Here is a 16,371-nt window from a genome sequence, read left to right as displayed (position 1 = left end):
ATATTGAAGAATTAAAGGTAAGTTGTGAAACCATAAAAATCCTAGAAGAATACATAGGCAATGAAATCTCAGACATTTCTCCTAGCAATAATTTTTTCTGATACATCTGCCTCAGGCAAGAGAAGCAAAAGAAAAAATAAACAAGTGGAACTATATCAAACCAAAAAGCTTTTGCACAGTAAAGGAAACCATCAACAAAATGAAAGGTAACCTACTGAATGGGAGAACATATTCACCAATAACACATCTGATAAGGTGTTAATTTCCAAAACATATAAAGATCTTATAAAACTCAACACCAAAAAAAAAAAAAAGAAAGAAAGAAAAACCAAAACAATCCAATTAAAAAATTGGAAAAGGACCTGAATAGACTTCTCCAGAAAGGACATACAGATGGCCAATGGACATATGAAAATATGCTCAATGTCACTAATCATCAGAGAGATGCGAATCGAAACCACAATGAGATATCACCTCACACCTGTCAGAATGGTTAGCATCAATAAATCAACAAACAACAGATGTTGGCAAGGATGTGAAGAAAAGAGAACCCTTGTGCCTTGTTGGTGGGAATGCAGACAGGTGCAGCCCTTGTGGAAAACAGTAGAGAATTTCCTCAATATTAGAATAGAGTATTAAATTTTAATATAGAATATTAAAAATGGAACTGCATTATGACCTAGCGATTCCACCCCTGCACATATATCTGAAGAAGCCCAAAACACTAATTCAAAAGAATATATGCCTCCCCACGTTCATTGCAGCATTATTTACAATAACCAAGATATGGAAGCAGCCCAAGTGACCATCAGGAGCCGAGTGGATGAAAAAGCTGATCCATTTACACAATGGAAAACTAGCACCATAAAAAAGAAATAAATCTTACCTTTTGGGATAGCATCAATGGATCTAGAGAATATTATGCTAAGGGAAATAAGCCACTCAGAGAAAGACAAATACCACATGATTTCACTTCTTTTCCGGATCTACTAAAAAAAAACAAACTAAGAAACAAAATTGAAACAGATGCATAGATACATAGAACAGATTGACAGCTGTCAGAGGAAAGGGGTGCTGGGAGGTGAATGAGAAAGGTGAAGCACTTAAGTTAAACAAACAAACAAACAAAAAACAGACACAGACAATGGTGTGGTGATTGCCAGAGGGAAAGGGTGGTGGGGAAAAGTGCCAGAGGGAATAGTGGGGGATAAATGATAAGTGGTGGCGGAAAGAGACTTGACTTTGGGTGGTAAGCACATGATACAGTATTCAAATGATGTGTTATAGAGTTGTATATTTGAAACCTGTATGGTTTTATTAGCCAATGTCACCCCAATAAATTCAATTAAAAACAGTGAGCAGAATGGTTCGTTAGGTGGCATCTACTCTCCAGTTATGTTTATTACACAGGGTCTGGCAGATGTAACGCCTGCTTGAGTGTGGTTGGTAGGGTAGTAACATGGGTGTAATAATTTATAGTTTTAATTCGAACATTTCTACTAAAATGTCATATGGCTGTGATATTATGTTACAGAATTGCATGCATATGATTTTGTAATAAAAAGGGGTGTTATTTGTTCCAGACCCCATATTTGTTAATTTTTTCATTCAATTATTACCTTTGGCTTAAATCAGTATGATTTTTCATAATTGAAAATGTGAAGCACAACCATATAGTGATTGCTGGGGAGAGGGGTTGAAGAGAGGTGAGGGAGAGTAAAGAGAGGATCAGTGGTGATGGAAGGAGACTAGACTTGGAGGGCAAACACACAATAGAGTGTGCAGATGATGTGTTGTGGAATTGTGCACCTGAAACCTGTATAATTTTGTTAACCAGTGACAGCCCAATAAATTTAATAAAAAAGAAAGCGTGAACTATTGCACTCATGGGAAGAAATGAGTATTATGGTTCTTTGTAACAATCTATACACAGGCGCTTTATCTCACCAGAAATCATAAGAGCTCTTTCATGGAAATAAAAGCTTATTTTTATAATCCATTCTCTCTCTTTGGTTTAGGCATGCTTTGTAATTAAATTAAATTATTACTTCACTGCAACTCACGATCCTGTCAGACTTTCTGTGCCTTTCTGCCACGTTACTTTTTGGTTTGTTTTAATAACAGACTTCAGCTCTTTTTGAGCAACACAGTTGTGTCTGTCAAGAAAGAATAATCATATTTGAAATCAGCTAACAGAGCTTAATTCTAGCCCTTGGCAATTACTCATCTCTGTTGTTTTAAAAACAATTTTATTTTCTACATTTGCTTCTATATAGAAATTTAAATTTATTTCCTTAGAACTTGTCCTAGTTTTAGTACTTTTTGTACTTTGCTGTTTTTGTTATTGACTTTTCAGCATTATCTCATTTATTATAGAGTAATATTAAACATTCAGGGTGGGGCAAGAGTAAGCTTACAGTTGTGAGCACATGGCACACAGTTTATTCCTGCGCTATTCCTCATTAATTACTGTATTATTTTCCATATGAACAACTGTAAACCTACTCTTGCCCCACCCTGGGTTTGTTTGCATTTTTTCTATTTTCTGTCTTTGATACGCAGCATTAAAATGGTTTTATATTTATTTTTCCTCATATTATTTATCTTCAGGGTTTGTACCCTGTGGTAGGCTAAGTAATGGTCCCCCAAAGATGTCCATGCCCCCATTATTGGAACCTATGATGTTATTTTATATGGTAGAAGAGGCTTTGTGTGATATAACTAAGGATCTTAGATGGGGGAGATTATCCTTATTGTCCAAGTGGGCCTGGAATCATCACAAAGGTCGGGAGGGTCAGAGTCAGTATTAGTAAATGCGATGAAGACAGGATGAAGTTGGATGATATGAGCTGGAGGCCACAAGGCAAGGAATGCAGGTGGCTTCTGGAGGATGAAAAAGCAAGGAAATGGACTCTCTTCTCAGAGCCTCCAGCAAGAAGCAGCCCTGAGGTCAATGCCTAGACTTCAGCCCAGTGAAACAGGTTTTGATGATCTGAACTTCAGAACTATAACATAATAACTCGTGGTGTTTTAAGACACTCAGTATTTGGTCATTTTGTTGCAGCAGCAATAGGAAACTAATACATATGCTGATGAATACTTGTTAAATTTTTTCTCCTCAATTCTGTTGGAGGATTATCTGATTATATATAATAACACTCAAATGCTGCTGGAGAATTATGTGAATATATATACATATATATAAACATTATATAAATATACACTTTATATGTATGCATATATATGCACTTTATATATATGCATATATATATACTTTATGGGTATATATATACATATATACATATTATATATGTATGTATACACACACACACACACACACACTTTTTCAATTTATAGAAATGCCAAAATAACAAAGTGGTTTGAATACAAAGTGGTTTTGTATTCAGTGATTACTGAAAACTCTCATTCTTTAAAGTAAATCATAATAACAAAGATTTGAAAGAGAATCTATGTTTTTGGTATGTCTGTATCCTTTCCTTGTAAAAGTTACTTTTTTAGTGTATCTACTTTAAAATGAAGAATAACACTCTTTGTTATTTATACTTTCCTCTTTACTTTCTTTCTCCTACCTTTATTATTTCAGAAGCTTTCTTGATTAAACATCACAAGTAAATTACCATATTAGGCAATAGGAAGAATGAGAAATATCCAAGTTTTATTTTCTCCTTCCAGTAATTTGTCATTGTTATCAGCTGATATAGAAAAAAATTAAAGGTGTGAATAATACTAGACAAATATCCTAACCTGTCAAAATATCACAGAAGTCATTGCTTTATTTCTTGTATTTACCAGAAGTATGTTAGGCCATTTTTACATAGACGAGTCAGCTGACTGCTGCTCACATGGAGAGTATATTTCAGTGTGCAGCATCGCATCACCAGGCAGGCACTCCTAGCAAAAATGGAATATTGGCATAGGTCTAGAAAAATTTAATTATCCATAATGTATAATTCAATAATGTTTAACTAAAAGCCTTAAAATGACATATTGAGCAAAACTGTTAAGTATAATCCAGAAATTTTTCCTGATATGTTGTTATCTTACAGTTCTTCCATGAAAATTCTAACCAGCAAACCACTGCATTTAAATTCTTTTGAAACCAGGCTTACAACAGCTCCGTTGACAGAACTTTAATTATAATGCTGCCAGATGCTGTGAGAGCTGATCTCCTTTAGCTCACTGAATGCTAATTTTTTATCATGATGTAAAGAAAACAAATGAGTTAAAGTTGCATATGTGAGAGTTAGGTAAAAAAAATTGAAAGTAGCCAGAAGAGCTATCCTAAAAACAGTACAGAATACAAATAAAGTATTCTTAATATTAAAAGTATCATTAATGAAATTTAATCAGTTTTAATGTCTTGTTGTGAAATGTTTTATTGCCTTGAAGAAATAGTTTAATTTGAGTGTTAATTGGTACTGAACATTTTGGAGACCATCCATTTTTCAGATAATGACTAATACTGTGCTATTTGGAATAAGCAATGAGTAGTATTTGTCGCCAATTCTCTAAAACACAATTAAGTAATTTCCCATTGATAAAATAAGTCTCTTTCTAATGGGAATTTGTTCATTGCAAAATAAATGATAGAACTATAATTATTGTGATTGAGTACTTGAAAATGAAAATAAATAGATTTCAAAGATAATCTAATAAAGAACATTTGAAATGCCAATAACTACCTATCATTTAGAAACTCTCATGAGACATTAATCAAGGCATACTAATGAGCTTTTATCTTTTAATGGGTGTTCAACCCAGACTATTAATTTATGTTGCAAAATGTTAATACATTCTTAAAAGATATATAGGCTTGCTATAACTTGTATTGAATCATAATAGTATATACCTATATAACTAATAGAAAAGCATCTTTGAGACATTTTCATAATTAAATAATGAGACATAATGATCAAGAATGATATAACAAAGTAAGCAATTTCCAGTTTTTCAGTAATGCTCATAGAAATGTAATTCTGGAGATTTACTAAAAGATAAAATTTTAAAAAAGGATTATAGTAGAAACTCAAAGCTAATGTGGTATATTGAGCTTACACTAGTATGCTAAAAACAAGAGGAATTCAGGAAGTGCTTAAAAAACACATTTTAGCACTGTTTCAGGACTTGGACCTAGGAGTGGATTCCTATTGGGAACAATTTTTAGGCTGTACTGCTCAGATGAGAGCAGACCGAACGCATTAAACTATATGTGGGTTTCCTGGAGGCAAAAGCATATGGATCACTATTGTCAACACTATAAGAGAATAAGAACAAAATAAAGGATATATCCTAATGAGAAGAAACACTCATTTAGCACTTACTATGGCAGCTCATGGAGTTTACATACTGTGTTTACATACTTATACCTGACAGAACTCATCTGCATCATTTATAATTTATCAATCTTCTATAAGTTATATAACTTTACAGAGTCTAGGACTTAATCAAAGAAAATCAAAGAATGTTACATTTTTCTGGAGAACATTCAACCCTCAGGTGGGATTCCTGGACAATGTAGGACATTGGAAGGGCAAACAGTAATCTTTTGGCCTTATCTCCAATTCTTGGATAACTTTTTGTTAACTTTGTGTTTATTTCCTTTCACTTTGTTTATAGTATATTTTGCTTTCACTATTTAACAGTAGACTTTATTTTTAAAGCAGTTCTAGGTTTGCAACAAACTTGAGCAGGAAGTACAGAGTTCTCATACACACCCTATTTCCACAAATGCACAGTGCCCGCCATCAAAACCCACACCAGTGTGGTGCATTTGTTGCAACCGACAACCTCTCACCTGTCATTTTCTTTTTCATCCATCCCTATTTCTAGAAATGATTTGAGGTATATAAAAGTAGTAACAAGGAACACATATTGCATTGGCCAACAGTCTGTATAGGTTTTCCCATAAAATAAAAGACACATTTTTTCATTTTCACCAAAATCTTTATTGATTTGGATATTTTGAGCATATCAGCCATCTCCCACATGGTAGCACATTCATTGTTCTCAATTAATGTCTCCATTTGATCACTGTCAATTTCAACTGGTTTACCCAATAGTGGAGCATCATCCAGCAAGAAATCTCCAGCACTAAATTTTGTAAACTACTTTTGACATGTTCGATTAGTCATAGCACCTTCTCCATATACTGCACAAATCTTTTTTGTGTGTGTGTGTTTCAATTGTAATCTTACCATTCGTGAAATAATAAAGCATAATATGCTGAAAATGTCACTTTTTTCATCTTCAATATTAAAATGGCCACACAAAAATTCACCAATTTTGACAAGTTTTTTTTAAATGTATGCTGATATGACAGCTGTCAAAATACAATCTAACAAAATTGTTTCAAATGAAGTTAAAGACAACTAAGTGCCACTAGGGCCATCACATGGAAAATAAGCAAATGAACTGTTTGGCCAACCCAATACATAGTACTAACGTGTAGGAGTCATACAGTGATAGTCATACTAGGATCTGAGAGATAAATTATTCATTTGGCCATAGGATTTAGCTTTCAGTTCCCTAGTTGCCAGACAGAAAGAAAACCATACTTCAGTCTTACTTTCCAGTAATAGGAAGCATACAGGAGCATCAGGAGAGCCTTTCCATAGCATAAACTGAGGAACAGTTGTATTTTTGTAAAGCCCTTAGGCCAAAAAAATGCCTAACAATGGTAAATACCCATATAATGATATTATAGTAATACATATATAAACAAATGAAAAGTTAAATAATGAAGAATTTGTCAGTGACCCAAATGAGGGGCCATGCTTTAATAACAAGCGTATACAAGATACATGGGCAACCACATATAGTTATTTTTTATACTGACCCTTGATAATAAGTTAAAGATATAGTATTCTATCATAATATTGCAAATGCATATTTTAAATATCACTTTAAAGATATAATTTGGATGATTTTCCTTAATAAGGCACAATATTTACAGGTGATAAATAATATTTAGTGTGCATAATTTGAAAACACCAATAATTTTGGCAGATCATTACCAGAAGATTTTTGGCAAATAATTTGAAATTGACTGCTGCTGAGTGCTCGAAGTAATGTCAGGTAATATCAACCACGTGTGTTAGTTAACTAAGGTAGCATAATTGGTATTTTATTAGAAAATGACAGAACCTAATGACTCTTCGCAAGTGGATGGCTGTGCATATTTACATGAAATGGATGGAAACTTTGGCAGGAAGCACCACTGTGTCTACTGGAAGGCTCACCATGGGAGGTAGATGGATAGGCCTTTGTCTTGGATTGACTTAAGTTTTGTAGTTGTCACAATCAAAGTTGGATATGAAGTCCTATTAGAAATTTTAAGATATGTGTACAGTTTGAAAAAAAGTTTATGTAGTGTGAATCGTAGGTCCTCATTTTCTAGGGTTTTAGGCCTCTCTTACTCCCTCTCTGATTCCATGTTCATTTGGTTTGGAAAATGTTAACTTTATTTTTTCCAGTGATACAGATGGGTTCACTGTGAGCTTATATAATCTTTAATTTACTTGACTTTGGCGCTCCAAAACCATCTGCAGATGATTTTTAAGAATCAACTCATATTATATGTTGAAGTTTTTATAAACATCAAGTTTAGAGTAGCTTTAAGATGTAGGTAAATCAAATCTTACTTCACTGTCTATAATTCAGTAAATGTTTATTGTTATTGTGCTTTACCTTCGCTAATTACTACACCTTGTCTGAGGATCACACGAGAGGGAGAATAAATTCCCCAGTCTTTTCTAGAGTCATTACGTGTTGCTAGTGCTTCATTTTCTATTTTATACATATATTAAGTATGTGTATATATGTCATAATTTTTCATACATGGAAATATATTAGGTCTTAGTTAATAAAAGAACTATCATCTCTTACTATTTAATTATTTGGATTTTGAGTTGAAATTTATAATTCATTTTGATTATGTCAAACGTATACAGACAGAATAGTAGCTTATGAATTTTGAATGATTGAAAATAAGGAAGCTGAAGCCCAATACAATTTATACCTAGAACATTTTTGTGCACATTCTGAGTTCAGCATATAGAATTAAAATCAAATAAAGACCTGAACCTGATGCCTCCAGGCTGAGTTTGACTCCGTATACTAACAACCCAATGTGTGCCAAAGCCCCATTTCACTGACAAATGTAAAATGTACTAAGGTATTAAACATGTGCACATGTTCTAAAATCTATATCATCTAATTTTTACAATGTTTTAAGATTTAAACATTTGGAGATAGACAAGAAACTGAAGTATAATTATCTATGACTTAGTAGATTTCAAAACATTTCCCTACCATAGTTGAATATAACATAAAATGTTGCATGTGCTCTCGTCTGCTTTGCATAATCCAAGTCTCATTAGATTATCTCATACTCTGTCTATAATCATTCACATGTAGGAGTGGTCAAGGATAGCTTTTTCCTTCTCAGAAATATATTCTATGACATATAATGTACATGTATATTACTTTTGTAGTTTGCTGCTTAGTAAAAGACAAGTAGAAATACTTTCCCTTGGCTTCTTATCTATTTTTAGCTAAATTTTATTATGCTTTTTGGGGAAGAATAACAGTAATGTTTAGCAGTTCTCATGCTTTTATGATAACACCACTTAACCAACTGGTATAATTGGCATTTATATAAAGGTCAAGCAATTACTGGTAAAGTTATATTCTGACATTTGAGCTAGCAAGTGCTATGGAAATGTCTGTAGAGAGCAGTAAAATAGACACAAGGGTCTTTTTGTACTTCTGATAAAGCTCTTTATTCTTAACGACCAGGCTGTTTTGATCCTGGTTAATGTTAGAAGAGAAAAAATATTTCTGCTGCTAACCATTGAAGCCTTTTATTTTCTGGCACTGAATACATTCTTAAAACTACCAACAAACACATTTCTGCACACATATTTTTTTCTAGGACTATAGAGTTAACATCTTCCTGCGACAAAAATGGAATGATCCCAGGCTGAAGCTCCCTAGTGATTTTCGGGGCTCGGATGCGCTGACCGTGGATCCCACCATGTACAAATGTCTGTGGAAACCTGATTTATTTTTTGCAAATGAAAAAAGTGCCAATTTCCATGATGTAACCCAGGAAAACATCCTCCTCTTTATTTTTCGGGATGGAGATGTCCTTGTCAGCATGAGGTACTCTTTTATCTTTGTTATTTGTACGTTTATATTTTCCTTTTAAAACCAGTATATCACAGAGAAATATATCAAATAACTTCTACAACCTCCTTCTACTTTCAGGTTATCTATTACTCTCTCATGCCCATTGGACTTGACCTTGTTTCCCATGGATACACAACGTTGCAAAATGCAACTTGAGAGCTGTACGTAAATGAGACCCTAAGTGACTATAAGAATACAATGTTTAAAATGTCTAGGCAATTCACTCTACAATACTAATATCTTAGATAACAAATTTTGATTACAAGAACTCATTAATTTATTTAGGAAAATAGTAGTTAATCTTTTACTATATTAATTCATATAAAACAAATCCTTTTGGTACTAGTTTTTGATTCCAATTAAATTGATACAGGTGTACATTTCTAATTTTTTCCGATTGCCATCTTCATTTGAATTAGTAATGTAGGCAAGGTAAAGGAGAAAATGGTCTCCTAATAATTTTTTGATGTTAAAGCTATATTTTTAGATCAGAAAATTTGAAAAACATTAAAAAATATTCTCTAAATCCTACCAAGCATTCAGTTTCTATGGATGTATAAAAATCATTTTCTAAAAAATTGTATTTTTGTTTCTATGATTGTTTTTAGTTTATAATATATGCACCAAATGTATTCATTGAAATGATTATCTCTAAAACATTAATTTGCTATGATGACTACCTTTTGGAAATAAAACTCAAAATAAATAAAACTCAAAATAAATAAAACTCAAAAAATTAACACTAATGTAAGGAATCTTTAACATGAATATACCATAACCTATTTCTGCAAAGAGTAAACAATAATAACCTTGTAAAATATCTTGCACATGCTTGCTGGATGATATATTTTAAAGTTACTTAGTGATTATTTGCTGTTTTTTTTTAATTACAGATTCAGGGTCTTAAATTTGAGCAGCATTTACTGCTTTCTAACTATAAAGTGAGATTTTGCAGATGTCAGTGTCGTGTATATGTCCATTTTGGTATATGTGTGGTACATATGTGTGCCTGGGTGTTTTTATAAAAAGTCCAACTATACATTTATATTCCTTTCTATCATCAGAAGAACTAAAGTATCTCTTTAAAAATATATACACCTTAGTGTTGAACAGTAGGTTACTATATGCTGTCAAACCCCTTTGATCCTTGAATTGTAGCCACATTACTCATGCCCAAAACCTGTGCTTCAGTGTGCTACCATGGTGTCCACTGGAGGGGCTGTTTTATCGCTTTGCTGTGGCGATGCAACTCTTCTAGGGAAGTTTGTAGTGATTTCTTTAAAACAATGTTTTGGTGCTTATATTTCTTTATAAATTTCCAGGTTGCATATTACATGATTGTACATGGAGACATTTAGAAAGCTAGAATCACTTACTTATTACTTCTTTTACTGATGACATTTCAGAATTCTGACACAATGTACCACTTTATATGACACACTAGGATTTTAACTATTTGCAATATGCTGATTATTTTAATTTGTTCTTTCTTTAAGCCAACTATCTTTAACTTTTGTGCTAATATTTTTATCAGTGGCTATAGATTTCACCTCTTTACAGTTTAACAACAATTTCATTTAAGTCCCACTTTCATATCATTTTGTTGTTTAATATTTGAATTATTAAAATACTAAGAAAGCATAATAATTATATTTCAAACTAATACTTTTATTTGTTTTTGTTTATAGTTGGTTACACAACTGATGATTTACGATTTATCTGGCAGTCAGGGGATCCTGTTCAGTTAGAAAAAATTGCCTTGCCTCAATTTGATATTAAAAAGGAGGATATTGAATATGGTAACTGTACAAAATACTATAAAGGCACTGGTAAGTAACAGTCTTTAAATTAAACAAAACTAAGTCCTATTTCAAAGATTTATTTTAGAATTTTGAAAGGAAAAATTGGGCTCTTAAGAAATTGGTTGTGCAAGTGCTCAATGAAGGAATCATGGAGACACAGATTTTTAAATACGGAAGGGACCTTCTTGATACAGACAAAAATAACCAGGGTGCAGGGCTGCTGAGTGAGTTACCAGGCAAATCAGGGTCAGCCACAGCACCAGGCATAGCATGCCTTCCCCCTCTAACGTCCTCTCTCAAATGAAGCACACGGATGACCGTTTTAGCGATTTTTACAACTCACCTAGTAGTAATAATAATAATAAAAAAACCCCTGAAAGATAAGAAAAGTCATTTGAGATTGTTGTATAGACACATATTTATTAGATGGCTTTTTGTGGTCTTGTTCTATGTGAGGCATTGTTTTCACTGCTTTGCAAGAATTCTATAACTTCATCCTCACAGCAGTCCTCTGAGTTCATTACTTTTATTATCTCTATTTTTCACATTTGGATAATGAAGCAGAGACACTTGCCCACGGTCTACTCTTGCTAAATGATGTCCTGGGATAGGGAGTCTGGCTCACTATACAACCTGGGAGTCAGTCCTACTGTACTTTGAAAATAGTTACCTATATGCAGATTATATTGCTTAACATTTCAAAGTAAACAGTCTCTATACTATTTTGAAAAAAATTAATATGTCCTATTGAAGTTTCAAAATCATCTAGAGATGAATTTAAACTAATAATTTCATTTCTAATTTTAAGTATAAGCATAAAATTGTGTAGCAGCATAGAAAATTATGGGGGTATTAATTTTCTCGCCTTTAAGCCCTCCATTTAAAAGTCCCCACCGGGGGACTCAACAGCGGATGAACAAGAGGTCTGTGCCCTCTTTTAAATTCACACTCTAATGTGTTAAACAAGTAAATAAAGGTAGTTTATTTTAGTTCTGAGAGGAAATGAGAAGGTGTGCTATGACAAAGAGTATTTGGGGGATTAATGAAGATTTAGGTTAAGTAAATGGTTTTGTAGGATTGTTTGAGTTACAGAAAAATAGCAACAAAAAACCTTATGGCTAACCTAACAATAATTGGCACTGTGTTTCAATAAACATACTTATATTAACATTTTCTTGATTCATAGGAATATAAGTAAAATATAAAGTAATGCTTGGATGGTATTTAGAACATTCAAAATATATGGAATGCTTAATCAAGTAGGACAGTGAAAAAGATATAGAGAAAAACATATGTAAAATAATGGCCAACTTTTTTTACACTTCTGTGTACAGAAATATCAGAAATAATAAATTGGCTTTAAGTTCATTAAAAGTTAGTTTTTCTATAATTGTAGAAATTGCAAAGGCAGAGAAATATATGGGAAAACAGTATGCAGAAATACTGAAATTGGAAACCTGAGTGGATAATAATGAAAAGAAATCCCATAGGAAATAGAAAGTAAATTAAATTTGCCAATGAACATTTTTATCAATTAGCTCCCCACCTGCCTCTCATAAATGTAACAGTACCAGGAAAAGATCAAAAAAGATCAAGAAATGTTTCTCATAAAAGTTTATGGAGCAAATCGCAATAATATCCAAGCAGGTATTTATTGCCAAGTGCATCCAAATCTTGGGAAGCTCCCCCAGAGGTGGCTTCATAAAGGGACATGGTGGAAACTTGCTTCAGAATACAGGACTCATGTTACTTAGGCTGTCATTTAAACATGGTGGGATGGAATGCAACTCTTCGTCTTCAAGTGAACAACTTTGCAGTAAATTGTTACCATATTTGCCACTACTCAGGCTACCCGAAAATACATGAGCACATTGTGTCATTCTCTATTTCCGACACAACTGGTAAATATAAATTTAACTTGAGCAAGTGATGCTATTATAAAGCCAGGTACTTCAGAACCACATGTAGAAAATACTTTGAGCTTCTTAACCACAGCATACTGAATTTATGAAAGATTGTATTTTGGATATTTTGCATGTGATTGTTAGTTAGAAACATATGCTGTTGTTTGTTCAGGCAGGAAGTTAGGATGAGTGGCTGGCAATAGAAAAGGGAGGGAAATTTTTTATTGTATTGACTTTTGTATCTTTTTTAAAACCTATGTAAACTCTAAAATGAATTGCCTATTTTTAAAGAAATTAAAATTTAAAAAGAAAAACCACTCTGCATTTATAGTTTTTTAATATAATATAGAAACATTTGGCATAATTAGAATTTGCTTCATTCAAATCAACTATTTAGTGTTCTTACATATTAGCTTTAATATTTTTCTAATTTCACAGAAGTAGCAATAATATAATTCACATTGGAAAAATAGATTCTTAATCTAAGTTATTTGATAAGAAGATGTGAATAGCAATCTCTATTTACATGTATTAAACCCCTAAGGTATATGAGTACTGCGTAGGTATTAATGAATAAATGTAAAGATCATTCTAGTGTCAGAAATATATACATTCTTCCCAACCAAGAATAACAAATACGCATTACTTATAGAATACAAACTAGTTAAAAAAAAAGTGACAAATATTTGTGTCACTTCTTTTCTGTCTCAAGTCAGCAAAGACTATTATGAGGCTGCTCATAATTTGTGATTAAGTCTGGGGACTAGCTGATATCAGGGCAGCTCTAGAATTATGTTATAAAGCAATTTCTGCATTTGTCTCCACTAGTGAAATTGACATTTAAGGGCCTGGAGCAGAGGAAGGGAGAATGGAGAGGAACGTCAGGAGCTTGCACTTTGTAGTACTGTATCCACATAAAATGAAAACACATTCTTATTCTTGCCAATGTTTACTTCCAATACTTTCTTAAGCATTTTTAAGGCTTAAATATGCATATAAGTCAATGGAGACTGCCATCCTTCCTAGAAGAGAAGTGGCATATGTGGCTGAAAAATTACTATGACCATGCACAGTCCCGGAGTGTTTCTTCTGCACATGTCCCGCTTTGATTCACTGCTCCCTGTACGATTCCTTCTTGGACCATTTACGTGGAGAATAGCCATGGGTAATGAAAATTCCAAGTCCACTGCAGATTCTCTGAACAAAGGTGTAAAAGCCAAGACAGGCACTAGTGGAGCCACACCTGGTATCTATTTCTCAAGGTCATAATGAAGCTGTGAAAGGTCAGGTGAACACGATGCCATAATGTCATCCTCTTAGATCACATCAATGCCATAGATTTATAGAACAACAACTTTTTTTTGGTGGAGTTTACTTTGTGAAATTCCCTCAAGTAAAAGTGACTTATAGTTCCCTTACTGACTTTTGATGTTGTACGTGGGCGAGAATCTCATACTTCCCATGTTTGTTTTGGAAAGGGTACTACACATGTGTGGAAGTCATCTTCACCCTCAGGAGGCAGGTCGGGTTTTACATGATGGGTGTGTATGCGCCGACCCTGCTGATCGTGGTTCTGTCCTGGCTTTCCTTCTGGATCAACCCGGACGCCAGTGCCGCCCGCGTGCCGCTGGGTAAAGTGCTCCAGCTTCTCTCTGTATAACCAAGTACACCATCAAGTATTTTGAAATAATGAGTTTGGGAATTGATGGCAACCTTTTCCTTCCTTTTATTTTTTACTTCCTTCAAAAAGTGGCATTAAACTAGATTTTCTCATTATTTGTGCCCTCTGTAATTAAACTAAGTTTTTTCTTTTTGTGTCCTTGGGATATTTTCTGTGATATTCACAGATAACTAAACTCTAAAATTGCCAATCGTGACAAACTTAGAAACAATAATTTTAATGCAATTTGTCCAAGTAATATTTTATACTCTCATGCTCTTATAATCAGAGGACATAAAATATAACTCCTTCAAAAATGACTAAGCATCATTTCCCTAAACTGATGTTTAGGGAAACATCAGTTTAGGGAATTGTGTCACTATAGGAACCCTTCTTATGGGTACAGTGAATAACTTCAAAATAAGGACATTGTAACAAGCTTTGATTGTTTGGAGTGTTTTTTAAACTTTTTCATTACTCTGTATATATGTGTGTGTGTGTTCTGAATACCACCTGGAACTTACATGGGTCAAAATGTGATATGTCTGACTTCTCAGTGACTGATTGGCTGTATGTAGCATTTCGCTTTTTCCTCCATCAGGAAGGCCTTCTGCCAATCTCCCTCCTGACTTATTGGAAGAATTAAATGACATACAGATTTTAGAAAGAAGGAAGCTGGGAAAGAAGCAAGGAAAATGACAACTTTGTCTAAGAAAATTGGTAGCTTACATCTAATAAAAACCACAAAAACCAAGTCCATATTTGAATAACCAAAAAATGTGGGAAATTTTATTCTAAGGGTTATGTATCTGCACTGAAGACAATGACAACTGGTATATTAATTCTTGTAGAGCAGGGGTGTCGAATTCATTTTCACCAGGGGCCACATCAGCCTCATGCTTGCCTTCAAAGGGCCGAATGTAGAGCTCCTTGCTGCTAGTTAAGGAATAGTTACATTTATACAGTCCTAAAATTACATTTGGCCCTTTGAAAGCAAGTGCAAGACTGATGTGGTCCCCAGGGAAAATGAGTTTGACACCCCTGTTTTAGAGAATGAGAATTAACTATGTAGTATAATGTTCTGGGAATAAAATACCCAAAACTAGACTTAAATTTTTAGACTTGTCAAGAACATTATGCATTTCCTCAAATAGTCAATATTTTTTTTGCTTTTTAGGAATATCTTACTCTCATGCAATATGGGGTGGGAAAAATAGGATTTTTTGCTACTGTGACATTCTTTTGAGTTAGTATAGCTATTGTAATAGTCATAACCTGCATGTCGTTTTCCATATGAACAACTGTAAGCCTACTTTTGCCCACGCCTGTGTAAGTTGAAATGACAGGCTCCCAGAGGTACTTTGGAGTTAGTTTTTCTTGTGCTGTTAATATTACATGTAGCAGAATCTTACTTTTTCCTTGAAAACTGGAATCACTTGTTTTCCTTGAAATAACCAGGAATGTTCTCTACTTTGTCTTTTCTATTATATTTTTAAATTGTGACCCTTATCAGAAAATTGCTTTATATGTTCTTGTTCTGATTTAGTTGTTCATGGGATAAAATTCAACTCTATACTGCCTAAAATAATGCTGAAAACTGAAATAAGCTGTGTGGCTTCTTCAGAGATACTATAAAATAGTTTTAGATAGCTTTAATGTTTAAACCAGCTCCAAAATGTGTTTTTATACTTGTTTAAATGTATATTTCTTTATTTCAAATGCTAAGAACTTACAAACATCCCCATCTTTTAATGCTTCCATAAAAACTATGTACATATTATTTCTTCTGCTCTTT

General features: G+C 33.4%; 1 protein-coding gene across 3 annotated transcripts in view; it reads left to right on the top strand.

Moving 5' to 3' along the window:
• The window catches only part of GLRB (glycine receptor beta), an 86,568-nt gene that overhangs the window by 61,136 nt on the left and 9,061 nt on the right, over positions 1-16,371 (top strand). For all 3 annotated transcript variants that reach the window (XM_053910990.2, XM_053910988.1, XM_053910991.2), the window contains 4 exons: positions 8,954-9,183; positions 9,289-9,371; positions 10,899-11,039; positions 14,395-14,547. In XM_053910990.2, coding sequence (XP_053766965.1) covers positions 8,954-9,183; positions 9,289-9,371; positions 10,899-11,039; positions 14,395-14,547 — 607 coding nt within the window. The remainder of the gene's footprint in view (positions 1-8,953; positions 9,184-9,288; positions 9,372-10,898; positions 11,040-14,394; positions 14,548-16,371) is intronic.

Source organism: Desmodus rotundus, chromosome 9, assembly GCF_022682495.2.
Source record: "Desmodus rotundus isolate HL8 chromosome 9, HLdesRot8A.1, whole genome shotgun sequence".
NCBI lineage: Eukaryota > Metazoa > Chordata > Mammalia > Chiroptera > Phyllostomidae > Desmodus > Desmodus rotundus.
Note: the sequence above shows the minus strand (reverse complement) of the source record. Positions and strands in the feature narration are given on the sequence as shown.